Source organism: Paralichthys olivaceus, chromosome 16 (assembly GCF_024713975.1).
Source record: "Paralichthys olivaceus isolate ysfri-2021 chromosome 16, ASM2471397v2, whole genome shotgun sequence".
NCBI classification, from domain to species: domain Eukaryota; kingdom Metazoa; phylum Chordata; class Actinopteri; order Pleuronectiformes; family Paralichthyidae; genus Paralichthys; species Paralichthys olivaceus.
The window spans coordinates 8662455-8681945 of record NC_091108.1 but is presented as its reverse complement, the minus strand read 5'-3'; the positions used below and the strand labels follow the sequence as shown (position 1 = coordinate 8681945).

The 19491-nt window shown below is 39.0% G+C and overlaps 1 protein-coding gene across 2 annotated transcripts; it reads left to right on the top strand.

Annotated features, from left to right (window-relative positions):
* The first annotated feature begins 11595 nt into the window (after positions 1–11595).
* Positions 11596–19383, top strand: efcab14 (EF-hand calcium binding domain 14). Of its 2 annotated transcripts, none has more exons than XM_020108028.2 (9): positions 11596–12335; positions 13254–13402; positions 13551–13696; positions 14479–14577; positions 14658–14765; positions 16651–16803; positions 16898–17006; positions 17093–17233; positions 17869–19383. In XM_020108028.2, the coding sequence occupies exons 1-9, from the start codon at positions 12160–12162 to the stop codon at positions 18045–18047; spliced, it is 1260 nt and encodes a 419-aa protein (XP_019963587.2). In that variant the 5' UTR covers positions 11596–12159; the 3' UTR covers positions 18048–19383. The 2 variants fall into 2 exon arrangements, with proteins under 2 accessions (XP_019963587.2, XP_069366822.1); XM_069510721.1 differs by having other exon boundaries at positions 11629–12335; positions 13257–13402.
* The last annotated feature ends 108 nt before the right edge of the window (positions 19384–19491 follow it).

Sequence of the window (19491 nt, the reverse complement as noted above, 5' to 3'; positions counted from 1 at the left end):
ACACAGAGACTTAACACAGAGACATAAACACTGCGGCTGCAGAGAGATCATGACAAACTGAACTCCTGTCACAGGCTGGCCCTTGAATAAAATGCATATGTACATTTAAAACATTTTACTGAGGGTTTCCTTTCATTGTATTTCATAGAGAATGTATATGTAATAAAAACACATTCCTAGGGGATGAATAAAGTTTTAGAAAAGCTCCTATAGCAGCTTTTTTGTTGTTTTATTAATTCATCCTTGAACACACATTCAATGATCTGTTCAGCAAATCTCCACTTCATTTTTCTACTTTTGCTCACATTCAAAAAACACCTGCATCTACTCCTCACTTCCGTTTCTATTCACTGTTTCAACTGCATGTCAGTATCTCACTGTACAAAGTGTGTGGGTGCAGCCCTTAAAGTGTTTCAGATAATGGATGGATGGACGGATTGTCCATCAGGTCTTGAAAACCTTCCTGATGACAATTCTGAATCGTGTAAAAGAAGGTTTTAAAAGATCCTACATTTTCTGCTAATGGTTGGATAATAACACCATTACTGAATGTCTTATTTGCTGCCAGCCATTTCATGAACAAATAATTATTAAATTAGAACTAACAATCCTATTCATTTGATCAATTTATTGATAATCTCTTTGAATATTCATTTAGTCTTAATGCCAGAAAACAGACATTTTGTTGACGTGCTCTATTACCTGCTACCTCTTCTGTCCGCCCCCCTTCAAACGTTTTTTGGTAGCTTTTCCTCGCTCTTCTCGAGGGTTAAGGGCAGAGTCGGTCGCAACTTATGAAGCCCTACGAGACCAATAGTGATTTGTGAATAAGGGCTGTAAATATAAACCTTGACTGATTTTATGGGTTAATGAAATATCCATCTGAATTTCCCTGAGTCCAAGCGGACATCTCGTCAAATGTCTTGTTTTGTCTGTTCCAACAGTCCGAAGCTCAAAGATGTTTAGTTCATAATCATATAAAGCAGAGAAAGGGAGAGCAGCTGGGATATTGGAGAAGACTATTGGAACAGACTCCTAACGATTAATCAGTTATGAGAAATGCTGCCAATTCATTTCTTATTGATCAACCAATCATTGCAGCTCTAAATGAAATAATTCAGTGATGGAGAATTAATACATATTGTATATCCATTAAGAGTTTTAACACTGAGACATTTCCAATACTAGCAGAGGATGTCAAACAAAGGCAGCAGTTGGGGTTCTGCTTGACAGCGATTCTCTGTTTCTGGTGCTTCACAAATTAGATACACTGGAGGCCTGATTTTTTTCTCCTATGGAAATGACCCACATGGTGTAATTTAGGAAAAACGCAGTAGACGCCATGAATGCTGCACCTTCCCCCATAATCCCTCTTGCTGTAGATTTCCAGTATTGTCTGCACTGATTCACAGCAATGGTGATATTCAGAGCTGCTGTGCTGTTCGTTGACTAATGGAGGTTTTCCGATAATCCACTGAAGAAGACACTTTAAGAGCTCAGTTGGAATAAAACTGGCTCTCTAAACTCTTTTTTTTTACATCTCCGCTGAAATCCAAGGATACTTATCTTTTCAAGAGATATCCTGCGTCTTATATTGACTACCATTTCACCTGCTTGTCATAAATCTAAAAGAGAGACTTTTTGATTTAAAGACGGAGAAGTGGTTAATGGAAGGAGCAGATCTCGCTCTAAGCATGTCTCATTATTGTGTGGTTCTTTATTTAGCAGGAGATAAATCCAGCAAGGTTTGTGCTCAGGCTAATAACTATTTTAAGTCCCAATAAAATCCAAACATCTGATATAACTTAGATAGAGGCTTGGCACGGGGGAGCTTACACAAAATGCTGGAACCCTTTTGTCAGAGTCTTCCTACAAAATCCAAACAGACATTCATAATCACCTTTCCCTCATTTTATTTATTTATGTCTTATTAGTGTTTGTGCATGGCACAAACGCTAAATCACTCATTCTGCAGGCAGTGATTTACCAAATGTAAATACGGCAAGAGAGCAATTTCCACTGCTCTGCCAACGTCTTCATCAATCAGACCTTTTATTACCTGGATTTGATAATAGCGCAAATGTGGAAATACTTTTCGCTTTTTTGGCACATCTCCATCACATTTGGCTACTCTGTCTTTTAAAGCAAATAAACATGTGTTCCACTAAGTTTTCTAATTACTTCAATAGCAGAATTTGGAGCACATTAACCTTGAGAATAACAGATTGAGATTTTTTTTTGGAGAGAACTCAAAACACAAGGTTTGAAGTAAATTCTTTGCACATGGTGAAGAGCACTGGGATTTTGAACTGAACAAAGTCGTCTTTGATAACCACAGATCTAAGATCATTTTTCACACTTGCTGGCTATTGAATTAGGTGATTAAATTCCCTTTACTTCGATATTTCAGGTCGGTTTAACAGCCAATCTGCTGTCAAGGTTTAGGTTTCAACATTTACTTGTTGGCATTAGCAGCAAATTCAGTTGTAAGTTTTTTTTAAAAATTCGTTTTAAATGAAAGTATCTTTTAAGATGCACTTTACTACAAAAAAGACATGAAACATGAGCAGCTGCCAGTCATTTTTTGCACACTACAAATGTAACCTTCAATGCTTCTGTGCTATAAGTGTGCATTTAATGAAGATAAGCACATCTGCCACTAACTCAACCTCCACAAACCAATTGAAATCCTCCTCTTTTGTCTTGTGACTGTGAATAGATCGTAAACAACCCCCCTCACGAACCACAGGTATTCTGCAACAGGGCACACTTTGTCCTAGTGGGAGGTCGCACACACATTATCAGCCCTAATCCTCTTATTTCCTTTCTTCTTTTAAAAATTTGTCTTTTCCTCTCGACCTCATCAGAGGAGCCAGTATTTCTCTACTACACGTCGTCTGGCAGCTGCACGCAAGCTCGCACTTCATTTTGCGGGGGCTCCATGAACCTCAAGGTCCGGAGAAACACAAATAACACATGCCGCAGAAAATAAAGACAATCCGTTCCCATGTGCTACTCATCTGTACTATAGGCTGAATCATAAAAAAGAGAAAGATCTGGCTGATGGAGAATGCTTTGAAGGTTTTAGTCATACCCCAATGTGCTGGTTTTCTTCTCATGCGCCTCGTCAAGGTTTCTCCCTTGTGCGTATGGATCCTAGTTGCTGGGAGAGGATCTGCTACAAAGAGAATTGCAGATCAACCACAGCTTGACAGTGGATGAATACAGCCAAGCACAAAGAGCCTAAACAGCGTTGCCTGCACCTCAACATGAGTGAGAAGCTAATTTGATTTAGCATGCAATGGATGGAAAATACGATCGCACTTAACTATTTGTAAATGTTCTTCTTGTTTCATCTGCATTATCTACAAAAAAAAGACAATACTTTGCTTTTTCGTAACTGGGGCACATCCTTACTGAATGCAATAGTAAGGAACCGTTACGAGAATATCATTAGACGCGTTACAACATTCATGAAAGTGAATGTACAGACTGTGAATCAGAGGCACGTGGCTGTGGTTTGCAGAAAAAAGCAGGCAGAGCCGATGCTTTGCAGGAATAAGCGGCACAGAGGGTGCTGCTGTGATTGCCCTTGCTAAGCACGATGGCACCAGTGTCTCATAAACAGACGACCCTCCTGCGCTTTTCATGCATTGGACATCCCACAAGCCTCCAGTCAACAATGGTTCTGAGGGTAAAAAAGCAGCTCATTAATGGCCCGGGATTGAGGGAGACTTGCAGGGATTGGACAAGCGAACGGGCGGACCACAAACAAGCATATAACAGCACAGTGAAGCATTCACATACAGGAACTCACACTTAAAATTATATATTTCTTCTTTTCCAAACACATCTGTGTCAGTTTCAGCAACTACAATGACTTTTTGAAGGCAAAACAAAAATCTATTTTTGTCACTTCACATTTGTTTACACAGGAAGAAACTCGGACTGATGGATTGGCCTCATTTCTGTCCCACAATGTGCAAAAAATTTCAAAATTAAAGCTAAAATACTATAATAAGACTCAAATTATTCCATGACTGTGTGTATGGATATGATTAGACCATTATTTTCGGTGTAGTTGGAACCCGCTGGATGTCTCCAGTCAGGTGCAGGCTGCATTAACACTGAGCAGATGTTCTTGTCAGTTCAAACTCCACATGTGCAAAGTCTTTGTGAATGAAAGAGGCAATTTAACAGCCAGAACTCAGATACTATGAATGAGTCTAACATTTTGAATTCCTACACTTACAGATGACATTTTGTGTTTGACTTGAATTAATTAATGTCATTAATTAAATAATTTACAAGGGCAAAATATTCAGTTAAATCTTTACTGACTTAACAAAGCAAACACACATACACCTATTTCCTAACATATTTTTGTTAACTTTTACTTTTAATTATTACATTTTTTTTAAAGATTTTGAAAACAAATAAATGTATTATATATGTATGTTTTATATGCAAGTATGTATAAATGTATTACTTTAGATGAAGCTTCCAAGTGGTGAAAAGTAGACTCAACTTTACATTAATGCATAAATACGGTAGTTCTAATCCAGTTATATCATGTATCTCACAGGGGTCATTCTGTTCAAGTAGTACTTTGACTTCAGGTACTTTTGGTAATTTTTCTGTTGAATATTTTACATTAGAAACATTTTGAATTCAGGACTTTTGCAAAAATTAGGGAATATTTTGTGGAAAATAGGAAATACTTTGTGGGTAACTGAATGTGTGCCAATTACAAAAAATAAAATGTCACTACTATACTACTACTACTAATATAATAATAATAAAGCCTGTTTCAATTCTTTAACTTTTAAGGAAAATTAATAAATAATTAAAAAAGCTATTTTAGTTTGGATTATTGATACATTCAGTTGTTGATAGTGAGAGAGGACTTTTACAACATGTTAGTTATAACATGGTGTCTGGGAGACAATTACATACTGTAAATGACTACACTGAAAGACTGTAAGTACACACACGCATACAAGTTTATGCAACTGCCAATACAACTTACAAATTACAGTGTGTGGAAGAGGATGTCACATTTCACTCTGTGTATTTGCCTTCGAGATGTGTTTTTCTTTAAACCACTGAGTGTGTAACAGACGGATGTAAGCAATCGTAGATTTTGAGGCAAACTGCAGAGAGAAGATACTGGAAAAAATATAAGGGCAAATAATAATTTAAAGAAACTACATCATTTATAAAACTATAGCAATGGAGAGTTTGTACACTGAAAACAACAAGTGAGGAGAAAATGCATTTTTCAGCACAAAACACATCAGCTTGGACAGAGCCCGTACTGAGCTTCAGTAAAGGGAGTGTGACACGGTGCTAGCTGGATGTATACTTCATAAAATAGCCAGAGTGTGAGAGGAATCTAGGCCAGAGCCATATTTCTGTTTACCACTATTTACACCCTGCGTGCACTCTGAGGGGCTTGTGGGAAAAAACAGGTGCAGTATCTGCAAAAATCTCCTGTTCCACCTTAGACAAAATTAGCATTGTTTTTGTCTTCTCTGAGCTCCAGATAAAATCAGTTCCTGCTCCATCCCACTTTAATCACTCACATAAACAGTTTTTAATCAAATCTGCAAAACTTCAGTGAGTTTTTTTCCCCTTCAGATGCTTTGTTACCCTTCGCCTCCATTTTCTGATTTCCTCTGCATGTCAGATGTTTGGCTCTATTCTTCTCCGTCTGCTTGCCTCTTTTATTCTCCTTCTTTTCATTTTTCTTGTATTCTCTTTCTGTCCTCTCTTGACGATGCTACGAATCAGTAATCATGCCGGAAAACATTAAGAAAAAAAAAAAAACTGAAAGAAAAAAAACATCACAATGTGGAGTAGTGTTGTCCCTTTTCCCCTTCTCCTCAGCAAATAAAAGTAAAAGTGAGGAAGAAGAGGTGGATACCTAGAGCACAGAAGACATTACCAGGAAAATGAAGGGCCTATTTCACAGACATGGATTAAACTAATCCTGGTCTAATACACTGAAAAAGAGAACTTGGGCTGTCTGTCTGTGAAACCAATCCTTAAATCTCATTGAATTTAAAATGTCTGATGTTTCTGCCTTATGCTCGGCTGTATCAGTATGGGAGACCTATGAGTTTGCGCTTTATTAACAGCACGGTTTCTATGTTGACTTATATAAAATGTTTATTATCTGAAGAGCTAAATATTTGCGTGAGACAACAAACTGAATGCTCTTGAATTTGCTGCACATTTTCTCTGAATCTCCCACAGAATTCAGCCGGCGAACATTCTCCCCGTCTGACTCCTCTCCTCTTTCTCACCACTTTCATTTGCTTAATGTATTAATCTATTCTCTTTTATCCATTTCAGATTATATCAGGCCTTTGCTGTATCTCTGCAGAGGCAGTCTGTACAGTGAAGTGTCGCCACAGTGTGATTTCTGGCAGCAGATGGTCAGCGCATTGTTAAATCTCGACGTTTCTGTCCAATGCGTTTTTCTTTTACGTTTAACAGACACTTCCACGCTGAGGGAATTACAGATAGTTGCAAAATCGTCATCTATCATCTCCATCTCTGCTTTTACACTGAAAATATTTCCAGGCTACACTCACAATGCGAATGTTACAATTGCGTTAATCATTCATGATTACATGATCTCAAATGCAGTTTGCTCCATAAACTCAGCTGACTGTGTGTGTAGCTGATGTCGAGTCTGGCACTATGTAAAATATTTAGGTGCACGAGCCCTTTATAATAATAATATGACCATTTGCACTAGATACTGCAGTAAATATTACGGCAGAGAAATGATCAATGTTGACTGCTGTGCTGGATATGAATAATGTTTGCTTTGCTGCCATCGTATTGAGCCATGCCAGCGATTCTGAGCTCCTATGTCCTTGACTCCAGTGTTGCCTTCATGCTGCATATAGGATTCTTTGATGTGAGAACATTGCCCCCTGCTGATCCACAGCTGATTTTTTTATGTGCACTATGAGAAGCCCCTACAAGCTGACTGACAGAAGACTTGTGGGGTGGGGGGGGGGGGGGTCACTCAAATGCTGCAGAAGGACCACTCTTTGCTCTGACAACCTTTTTTCAGAGGGTCCGTCTACTCTTGTCTCACTCGGTGAGTTATTTCCCTGTGAGTTTCATCTGCAGCAGCAAAAATGCCGTGTTCTGGATATGTTGTTGATATTTGTTTGGACTTCACAAGCTCAAGTGGTTTGGAGGATTCACACAGGATAAAGTTTGAAGTCGTCTAAATAATTCACATGAATCCTAAGTAAATATTTATCCCAAGCCGTAAACATGCTAATTGATTCAGAGCATCCGAGCAACACTTATTCTCACTGCAGCAGTAGAGCACAAGAAAACCTGCAGCTGATCTCCAACTCCACACTCCTCCATGTTTCTCCATAGCATTAAATATTGATAATTAAATAAAAAAAACAATCAAAGTTAAAGTTAGAGACAAAAACATCCGTAATGTTACTTATTCAGTTTAAAACTTCTCTCAGCTCAGCTTTGTTACCAGGTTTTGAGTCAAACAAATCCTGATTGGTTAATGAAAGAACATGACATCACCTTTCCCGATGGAGGCCCTAAAATGTTATGTTTAGTTTTGCTTTAGATTTGAAATTCATTGGTTAATTAATCAACAAACGATTACTAGGCAACTAGGTTTGTTGATCATTATTCAATTATTCATGTAATTTTTTTAAACAAAAAAATACCAAACTTTACCAAGTTCAATTTCGTTTTAAATGTGATAGTTACTTGAATACAAGTCGGCACTAGATTGTTTTTGGACAAAACAAACTTTTCAAAAACATCTCCTTGGGGTTTATGACATTGTGTTTAAACATTTTTAACTATTTAAGTAATAAAAGTAATTAAGTAATTAAACAATTATCTTTTAATTGTGAACATATTCTGTTGGTTAATCAATTGTTAAAATAAGTTATTTGAAACCCTATTTTTCCAAATCTGTGTTTCTGACAACATTTTCAGTTGACGTACACACTGCTGAACAATTATAAGGTGCAGGACCATCTATGGTCTTTTCATTACTCATAAACTTTAGATTATTTTCTTGATTAACTGATTAATTTTTTGTTAAGCATAAGCAGCAAAACTTTCAGCAACTTCCTGATTATATCCTGACTGATTGATCAACTAACTAATTGTTGCCTCTTTGGCTGTCATTGGTTGAACTGGTGGAAAAAACTCTTGATGTGTTTACAGCATCAATGATGAGCACATTATTACAACTCACCTCAAATAAACAAAACTATTTGTTCATGTTGGGCCCCCCATCTCAGTTCTTAGTTGATGATTGAGAAAACTGATTTTGACGGACTGTAATGACACAAACAAAAGGGATGGAGAGCGAACACTGGCAAGAAATGAAAAAAGAAGGTTGTGCTTTACTGTAAATGATGTGTTTCCTTATGAAGCGGCAGGCAGCAGCTGTCAGAGATAAAGTTCATGAGCTGGAGAATGTGTCATAGCTCTACATACCGAGAGGATCCCGTTTCATCTGCCAGCCAGGAAAGCAAATATTTCATGATGAAATTCTCATGTCTGGTTGTTGAGTCATCCAACATAATGGTTGGAAGATGGTAAAATTACCTGGTGGGAGAAATTGGTATTCTAATCGCAGCTCTGCTTCCAACTGATGACAATTTGTATTCACGCCGTGTCTGCTGTGTGAGAAGAAAGCCTTCAATTAGCAGTCAATTCCATTCACTATTTCCTATCATGCCAACGCTATTTACATTCGCTGTCAGCACCCACGGCAGCTCCCTGGCCGACAGTTGCAGGAATCCATCCTGGTGAGAACCCTGCTGCGAACAAAGTGCAAAAACAAGTGTTTTGTAGTAATCGCAGTCATGGGCTTCTCAAGCCTGATGCTCCCTGCCTCATGGCTGCAGATGTGAGGAGCCATAAGTTGAAGTGTCATCCTTTCAGTCTTAACCCCGGATGAGAAAGCGAGACTCCAGCAAAGACATGAAACACCTCCAATGCTTTGATTTGCAGCTTCATGCTGGCGGGGGTCTGCGCAGGCCCTCAGCGTGATGCTTGTCCCCCCACCAGGTGTTCCTAGTGGAGACCAGCCTCTGATTGATTTTTGCTCTGTTACCTACATGACACCGTTAGATCCACAACAAATGCATTCAGAACAATACACTCACCGCTTCCTGGATTAATGTGGTAGAATAACATGGTCTGCACGCAAGTCTGTGGAGGCTATGATAATATTAGCTTTGTATTTGTGTCGGTGGCATCCTGCTATTATTGCGAACTGACAAGCATTGCCATGAGAAATTATTTTTTGAGGATAATAAAGCATCAGCAGTCGGCCTCATATCTTGCAGCTCAATAACCAAACTCATACTGGGAGGCTGAGGAGCATCTCAATTCCTTTGTGTGTTTGTAAATTGGCCCAGTGTGGCCATTTTCATTCAATGTCATTATTATCAGTATTGTGCTGTGGCAGTAAGAGGGAGCAGGCACATAAAGGAACATATTTTCAAAGCCAGGAGCAGGCCAGTGGGAGTCCCTTTTCAATGGAAGAGAGCTAAAGGCCAGACTGCAGAGACCCCACTTCTACTCAGCTCCTGTGTCTTGCTGGGTTTGCCCAATAGCGCTCCAGGTCAGCTGGATTTCTGGAAGACCCCTGCAGGAATTGACAAACTCAAACAAAACAAAATGTAATCCTGTTTTATAAAATGTGGTGCAATCTCCAAAACAAAAGAGCACAATGGTCTGAGGGCTAACCTGTAGATATAAAAATACAATCGAATGAGATATTTTTGTGTAAATAATTTGAACAGAAACTTGAAACAGAAAATGATAACATGATGAGATCACATCATTAAGCTAAAAGTTCATCAACAATCCGGTTGTGATACTGGCCGACAGAAACAGAAAAGAATTGTGTGTAAATTGAAATAAGTGAAAAGATGAGTAAAAATAATCCATTAATAAAAGTGATACAAGTACTTTTCATACTTTACGTACTGTAAAAATTGCTTTGTAGGATTTTTAACTGAACACAAACTATTTAAAGTTATTATAAACTTAACAAAGTAACTTTATAAATGTTGGCGTTTGGAATTGGCCAAAATTGTTGAAAATTGGTAAATTGGTTTGATTTACAGAGATTGTATAACTTTTCCTCTTTACAGTGTATTTACATTACAATATACCTGCTGTTTCTTAAATAACTATGTAAGACTTGTAATATAGTTTTTACAGTGGAACTGTGGTGCTGGTGGTGACTTCCCCCACCAGTGAGCATCTAACAGCTAAACATCCTGTACTGGTGCCAAGATCAAGAAAAATCAGTCTGACAGTTTGTCTAATAGCCAAACAACCCACTGTCAGTCCCTATGACAATTTTATTTATTTCCTGCTGTGAAAGTAAAATTGATTTAGATTTTTGTGATTTTTTGAGGATTCTCCCTAAATCAAGAGTTTGACACATCATCTCTTTGTGTTCAGTGATTTTGCATGAAGTGACAAAACGCTTTTATTCTGCTCAGTAGAATATTTACACGTCTTAAGTATTTCCCTCTGAATTGCAGTAGAATAGAAATAAAAAGTAGCAGTTATTTTCACTTGTCTTCTTTCCAGACATGGACTACAACTACAGAGATGCACATAACTAAAGAAACATTCAAAATAACTGCAAAGACACACAAAACACCTGTAGGGACAGTCAAAATGACCTAAGACACAGAAAACAACCACAAAGAGACACATAAGACAAACTCAAAAGGACCATAGAGACACAGAACAACCACAAAGACACACAATACGACTAAAGAGACGTGCAAAACAACTGCAAACAGTCACAAAACACCTTCAGAGACATGTAAAACAACTGCAAACAGACACAAAACACCTTCAGAGACATGTAAAACAACTGCAAACAGACACACAACTACTGAAACATGTAAAATGTCCACAAGGGGACACAAATGAGAGATGCAAACTACCAAAGAGTGATTAAAAAACTACGTACTGACACATGTAAAACAACTATTTAACAGCTAAATGAACATGCAAAATAACTGCAAAGACATACAAAACAACCACAAAACACCTGCAGGGACACACAAAATGACAACAGAGACATGCAAAACAACTACAAATGGACGTAATATAACTACTGAGACATGCACAACAGACACAAAATGACTACTGGGACACGTGAAATGAGCTAAGACGCACAAAACAATGACAACGACGTGCAAGAATGACCAAATATGGACACAAATGCAAACTACCATAAAGATAAACAACTTCAGAGACATACAAACAACTACAGAGACATGGAAAATGACCACAGCAACTACTCTGACATGCAAAATGACTAAAAGGGGCCACAAAATAGAGACACCAACACAAAATGACAGCAGATGCATGTGAAACAACTTCACACACTAAAGAACAAGCACGAATGGACACCAAATGACAACAGACATGCTACACGTCCTGTTCTAGAGGTGTGAGGGGAGGTGGGGGGGGCTTTTACCTGTCTTTACATCCTGGGGGTTCTCATAACCTGGGGGGGGAGTCCCTGGTCCAAACACAGGAAGTTGTTGCTGTCCCCTGCACCAATCAGCTGTGAGGTTACTCGGGACGCCCTGCCCCAACAACACAGGCAGCAGCAGCGGCTCTGATCGCTGGTAACACAGCGCCGCATCCTCCGGTTTGGTGATCTGGTTCATTGTGGGTTTTATTCGTCTATTCAAAGTGTGTGTGTGTCTGTGTGTGTGTGTCCGGATCCCTCCAAACCTCTCCGAGATGATGTGACAGCACGGTCACGTCAACCCGCCGCTGTTAGCCACCGTTAGCAAGGCGCTAGCTGACTTAGCGAGCATATGTGAAATCGTGAAAAGTTTGAAAACAGAAGAGTAACGTGATGTCGACGAGCTGCCGAACAGTTTAGTGTGAGAGGTGTGGAGCGAATTAAGCGATCCACAGTCCGATGAGTTTATATCCGTCAGCGCTGTTGCGTGGTTGAAATTCAAGCTAGCAGGCGCACGCTCGGTTAGCTTAGCCGCTGCCTACAAGACAACAGCCACCAAACTGGACAAAACATTGGATCTAGTCGGGTTTAAGTCGGGCTCGGCGGGTTCGCTGACCCCCCAGAAGAAGATGAAGAAGAGGAAGGAGCTGAACGCGCTGATCGGGCTCGGGGACAGCAAGAGGAAGAAGACCAAGAAGGGCTCCGGTCACCGGCTCCTCCGCACCGAGCCGCCGGACTCCGAGTCCGAGTCGAGCTCGGACGACGACGAGTTCAACAACATGAGCGAAGGAGACAACTTTGGGAAGTGAGTGTCCGCTTAAATACCACGATTGTGGAATACATCAACATGTAGTTTCTAAAGACTGAAAATATCCAACATCAATCAAAAGTCAATCAGAGTTGTGATGAGTATTCACCTGATATACTCATATTGGTATTTGATTATTTTCTTTGTCATGTACGAATACATGATAGTAAACAGAAGTTAACTGTGTTTTGGATGCTACTGACATAAATGACTAAGGGTTCTGGGAAGATATAATTTTCTGGCATTTTAGATAAAACAATTAATTATTTCATAGAGCAAGTAATTATGGCCCAACAGTCCCCTTTTGAATCCACATTTAAATTCTTTAGGTCCATTTAATTTTTAATTGGATCTGCACCAAAGTGTAAATGCTTAGAAATACCAGTCCCCTAAACATAACTGATTCTGAAAGAAGATGTTGAAAAAACACATATTTCAACAAAATAAATCCTGGACCTGCCCACTAATCCGGATCCACACCAAAATTGTATTGGTTCTTCTTCTTCGGGTCCTGCCCCAGTCTGCCACTCAATTTCCTGGAAATCTGTTCAGTAGTTTTTGCGTAATCCTGCTAATTAACAAACCGACAAAAACAGAAGAAAACATAATCCCATTGGGATTGTAATAAATGTTAGTTGTTGCCCTAAATTAAAATAAATCAGTTGGCACATTTTACAAATTAAAAAGATTGTCAGGTCTAGTGTCTGAATTAAGACTAATCTGTTCTACGTGCATCTTGAGTATTATAAGATGATACAGTATGTTGTAGCCCATGTTTTAAAACACCAGTGTGGATCAGTCTTACTCAATTCCCTTGACAGAGCATGCAGTCTTCTGAAAATATCTCCTTCATTAATAATGAAAGACGCTGTGTAGTTGCAATGTCTAACGTTACCATGTTCCTTCTTTCCACAGAAGAAGCTACACGCAGTGCTGCAATGTGTGCTACCCCTTGTTTCTGTTCATCATATTAGCTGCATGTGTCATGGCCTGTGCCGGGCTCATATGGATGCAGATTGCCCTGAAAGAGGATCTGGACTCACTGAAAGAAAAGCTGCACAGCAGTAAGACATGTTTATCATCATACACCAACACTTACTTTGTGATGGTCATAAAAAGCTCAGTGCCCTTTGGACACTTGAACCTGTTATATCCCAGGTACACACAGTCATGCATTCCTCTGTTTTTAACATTGCTATGTTTTTGTAACAGTGGAGTCCAGCCAGAAGGTGTCATCAACTGAAATACCAAAACTCAGCGAGGACCTGAAAAACAAGCAGAGGAAGCTTGATGACATTGAGAACGGGGACAAGGGGTTGAGCAAACTCTGGTCTAATCTAACAGAAATGAACAGAAAGGTCAGTTTTCAGTGTTGCCTCGAGGGGTTTTGAAGCCGCCTTTACATTCCCACTGTCACAGTGTATGAGCTACATGCACTTTTCTGCTGACAGTCCCTGTTAAATAGATAACACCATGCAGTTGTAATACAAAGAATAATGATTCCAAATGTATTAATATGTTGTATTTTTTACACTAACTTGCAACATGGTGCTGTGCTAGTGAATGGAAACCAGTGCATATTCCAAATAACATTATGCAGTAAACAGTAGGGTACTTTTTTGTCTCACTACAGAAACCGATTTCTCCATAAATTGGGTTGAGAATTAAATAATCCGAGTGTGTAATCAGTTGTAGTCTGAAGTTACGGGTGGAGCTCGTAATACAATGACTGGCTGTATAACTGTTACACAAGGGTTCCATTTCACATATATTTTTAAAGAGAGGTGTCACACAGGTTTTGAGTTTTTAAACACCAGAGTCAACTCAGTTAGTGTCCATTTTCATTGGTTGAACTGAATGGTCCAGCGTTGGCATATTCCCTCAGATGCATCCTTTAGAAACCTGTGACATAATATATCTCATTAGCACAGCCATCTAGGAGGCAGTCATTGTGTTGCTTAGTGAATGTGACATGCATCTGTGTTATTAGGGTAGACTGAATTCCAAAATTGGTAATGATCTCTATGATTTGCTTGAAGAATAGATTGCTGATGTTAAAGAGCAATCCTGATATGCAATTGTCTGATTGCTCTCCCCTCGGAGGTGTCACTGAATATTTTGTATCATTTTACTCTTGCAGATCAGTTTGCTGGACTCTGCCGTAAACCATTTAAAGGCCAACTTGAAATCGGCCGCTGATTTGATCAGCCTTCCTACAACTGTTGAAGAGCTTCAAAAGGTAAAGACAAAGCAAAATCAATTCAAAAGAGAAAGCTTTTGATTTCATACCTGACCTCACAAAGTGTTTTTCTTTTCCAGAGTGTTGCTACAATCGGCAGCACGCTAACAAGTGTCCAGCACGATGTGAAGACGATGCAGTCAGCTCTCGAAAATCAGAGGAGTGATGATGACTCCAAGAAGACAACGGTAAATACAAGCCAGTCATAATTGAATTGTTTTATTATTGTACTGAACACTTGTTCCATCCCCCTGTTTCTGTTGACATATAAACAATGTTTGCGCTTGGCTGAGGTGGAATAGTTACAGCGCGAATAAAAGCCAAATGTTAGATAGTAAATCATAAAATGCAATATGCATGGGACTTAAATGTCCTCAAGGGTTCACTGGCAGTCTTTTAATTATTATTACTTGTTGTGCTCTCTTCTTCTACTATAAAACCTCTGGAGAATTAGTGCCATCAACTGTTTATCCTGATGAACTAACTCTTAATGTTTGCATAACGGTTGTGGGTGGAAATACATGTTTCTTCTCGGATTTTTTTGAAATTCTGTGAAATTGTTCGGTATATCTGGAAAAATTCGACTAGATTTTGTCACCCCAAACTATTTTTTTTTTAATAATACCAGCCGCGACAGCAGGGCTAGTATTGTTTACACCTGCTGAGTCTATGGGTGGTAAAATGGTGTCCTGGATTTAGAACTATGACAGGGGGCACTTTGGACTTTAGCAGGTGTTTTATATGTCTGTAGACAGATTTTGTCTCAGAGATCATCCCAGTTGTGCATGATACAATCACAAAACTCTAGTGTGTTCAAATGAAGATTGAGTTTAAAGTGTAGTCCAGCATTCGAAAGATGAGTAGTGTTTTGTTTAGATCTGTTTTTCTTTAGATGTGTTTATCAGCTCACATCACATTGTGCCCATTCTATCATTCGTTTATATCCCAGAATGTATCAACGTTTGTGAGTGGAGGCAGTCTGTGAAAACAGCCTGAACGTTTCAGAGAGATTTGTCAGACTGCGTGTGAAACTACTGAGAAGTCAATACAGTGTTTTGGGCAGCTGACAAACATCACAGAGGAACACAAACTATGTTGCTTTGTAAGTAGCATCGGGCTCCATGCTCTGGATCTCACAAGAGCATACTGGATGGATTTTTCATGAGTCTGTTAAAGCTGAATTTAAGTTATGTTGTTTGACAGCTTGTCTTTCTTTATTTTCCTCTCCATGTTTTCTGCAGATATATCTCGAGGCTATTTATCTCCCCATTCATCATTCATGTTTGAACGTATGGAGTGGGGTGTGGAAGGAAAACAAAACAGTACACTGTACTGAAGCAAACAAGCTGAATAACTTGATCTACTGGTCTTTAATTAAGTACTTACGTAATGTTTATCTCACTCAGAATTGAGGCAAATCCACTTACATACGGCAAAGATGACTCTGTTGATGATGGGGTTCATTGCGTAACTGTTTCATGCATCCAAACCAAAAGCAGCAGTGAACTTTGCCACTTCTAGATTTGTCGTGTTTTCACTGTTCTTGTCAGGCTGACATTGAAGGAGTCACTGGGTTAAGAGGGTCCTGTCATCTCTTAGATCGATGCATTGGGTTTTTATTCATAATACATGAAACAAGTGACACACTATTTTTGGAAGCTGAGAGGCTTTAGTTTTTTGAGTAAAACTAGGGCAACTATGTGAGAACTCTGTGGAATGTTTCTGATTTTTAATAAGCAAAACAGGATGGGGAAAAGAGGAGGACCAAATAATTAAACTCTTGTATATTTATATATATTTTAAACAGTGAACTCAATTATTATGGGATGTTGGGGTGAATCACTTGAAGGCTGAGCTCTCTGGAGTCTCATTTCTTAAGGTTAGGAGGTACAGTGTCAAATTGAATTTCTAACAAGGATTCACTCCTAATTGTTTTCCAGTCTAATCAGTCTAGAACATGACACTTGATCCTTTATTTAATTTATCATTATCGCACTTGTCTTAGAAGCAGGAAATCCCATCAAACAGTAAACTTTTGGTGGATAAACTTTTTTTTTTTTTTAATTGTCATAGGACCTAAGAGACCTGAGGAAAGAAGTGGGCGAGGCTAACAAGACGGAGGAGCAGCACCACATGTGGACTGCTGAACAGATCCATGTCCTGCTGTCTACAGTGGCAGATCTTCGTCAGAGAGTGGACTCATTGGAGAACGGGCCAAAACAAAGCGTGAGTCAAGGCTTACTCTATGCATTTTAAGAATTGAGCTTTTGTGGCACTGTGTTCAAGCCTGAGAGGAAAAAAACGTCCACCTCTTTTACAGTTAAAGGATGATGACGCAGCAATTCAACCTGAAAACACGAGTGAAACTCCAGCAACTGAGACGGTGAAGGAACCCACTACGACCAAAGCAACACCTGGAGAAGTGCAGGGTACAGTGCTAAATAAAGCAGGATGTCACTTGATTTGTCCATGTTGCAATTTTATATTTTCTTATCACATGTTATCTTATTCACAGAGATATCCACACCACTGACGGAGCTGCACACAAGCAGACGTCCACGCTTCTTAACTCCAAAACGCTCCAAGAGACATGCCCTCAAAAACAAGACAAGGTGCCCAAAGAGGGTGTCCCTGCCTGGTGTCAGCTCTCTGAAAGGTGCACGCTACTACTACTGCACACTATTTTATCTCGACATTCGTCAAAGCAACAATGTGACATTTTGAGAAAAGCTTTTTTGCTCTCTTGCCAAGAGTTTGATAACAAGTTAGATACCTGTACTGTAAACAGAAAGCTATGATATAAAGTCTGCAAGGTTGTGTGTTAACTGCTCAGTGACGACCAGAGTTTTATAAGATTAGATCTTCAAGATATTGCTGCCAAACAGTAGACAAGGGTTCCACTTTCAATCCTCATCCTCACCACAGGAGCATGAGGGATATCTACCATTCAGTTGTGTCTCAGGCACAACCAGAGCTCCAGTCAGCAGATTGATGAGCTTGGTTTTTTCTCTACATGAAAACCATCTCATCGCTCGGACACAGAGACCGACAGAATTAGACACTATACGTGGCTGCAGGGGGCGCCGTTGCTCAGTAAAAGTTATATAGTGTTGCTTTAAATGTACTGCACAGGTATGAGGGGGACAGATATACAAATATATGCATTTCCCAAATATATCCAACTATTATTCAAACTGCTACAAGTTGAATTGTTTATATAATTGTGCAGCCTCCTCGTCGACAACCTGCTTTCTTTTCATTCTAAATAAAAATAACTGTTTTTATTCACAGATTTGGAGGACATCTTCCAGCAGGCAGGCGTTGGACAAAGTTTACACGGATTAACTTATCAGGATCTGAATAAAGTATTCGGATCATCAACTCCTGATGCTCATACCTTGGACTGCTTTGACAATGACAGGGACCAGAGATACTCCCTGATGGAGCTGACAGCTGCTGTAGGTCTGTGAGCACTTTGTCACAGACCGCAGTGAACAGTATTGAAGCCCAGTGGGGTCAGGGGTGTTCGGAGTTCTTGACCCGCTTCTGTAATTGCTGCACTTTTGTGAACTGAATATTTATCATACTGATTGTGGAACAGTGGCGCTGGCATGCCCCCCCCCCCCTTCAATCCATCTCAGCACGATCTTGGCCACAGAAACATTATCTTAACATTTAAAGACTACTCCATATGCAGAATATTCAGCTTTTATTTCAGCAAATCTATTGGTTTGATTTAATTACCCATGAAAAGAAAGTGTGATTTATTTTGAATCCTTTTTTCCATTCTGTTCCCAAACTTGCTGTTACCTGGGCCTGTGTTTTGTTCTTTTTAACTATGTCTCATCTTGATGTAATGATGCGTTTAGGTTCTTGAGGCTGTAAATGTCAGTGGGTCCCCACCCATCACCTGGTACAACTCACACCAACCTTATTTATAGAACCCCGGATAGACTTTTATGAATGTTTACAAATGACTACTAGAAATTGACTTTTTGTGAGGGTGGGTTTTGTTTTTAGACAATTTCCTAACTTATCTGAAACACACAGTCGAGAATAAGACTAAAGGCTTTTGTATACTCTTTTCTAAGCAGAATCTCAACTTTCTGATTTCTTCTTTCTGTTTAGTGTTTTTCCTCATTTATCCTCAGTTAGTTGTGATTGTGTGTTTAGTCCAATTGTTGTTGTTTTTTTGCTTGTTGTAGTTGTCAGTTCTTTAATGATTTGAAGGGCTATGAACACTTCGAATCACCTGGAAAGAATTTTGAAGTGGTAACTCACGAGGCATATGTAGCAATAACAAAAGACGTTGATGTTGCTTGATAGAATTTGCATTAGACAGACGACACACCTATCTCACGATGTGTAACAGGTAGTATATTAAGCACTGATTATCAATCTTTACTTGATTCATTTATTCCATTTTTATGGACCTAACAAAAGGTGTATTATTTACATGACAAGTTTGTTGTAATCAAACATTGTTGTACTCTGTAAAAATGGTGAAAACGTATTCTCTGCCGATTATCTTTTGAAAGGGGTAAATTGATTTTACAGTCTCAGCATTGTACATTAAAAAAGTTAATTCTGTTGTGCTTTGCATGTTGCTTATAATGTAACATGGACAGATAATTTAAACTTAACATAAGCAACAAATTGTTTTTGCAGGACAATGGTTGGTTGAGCTGAAAATGTTAAGTAGCTTTTGCCATCGTGACTTTGGGTTCATGCTGCTACTGACATGAAAGATTTTATGAATGTGTTTTTTGTGTGATCACCAGTTAATAAACACAAAGTTTAAAGGTTTGTGGTTTATCTCGTGTTTTGAGACACAAAGTGAGAAGCCTTATCTTGTGGAAGTTCATGTTTTACCAGAATCACCTCATCATTATTAAACCCAGATTGAAATATACA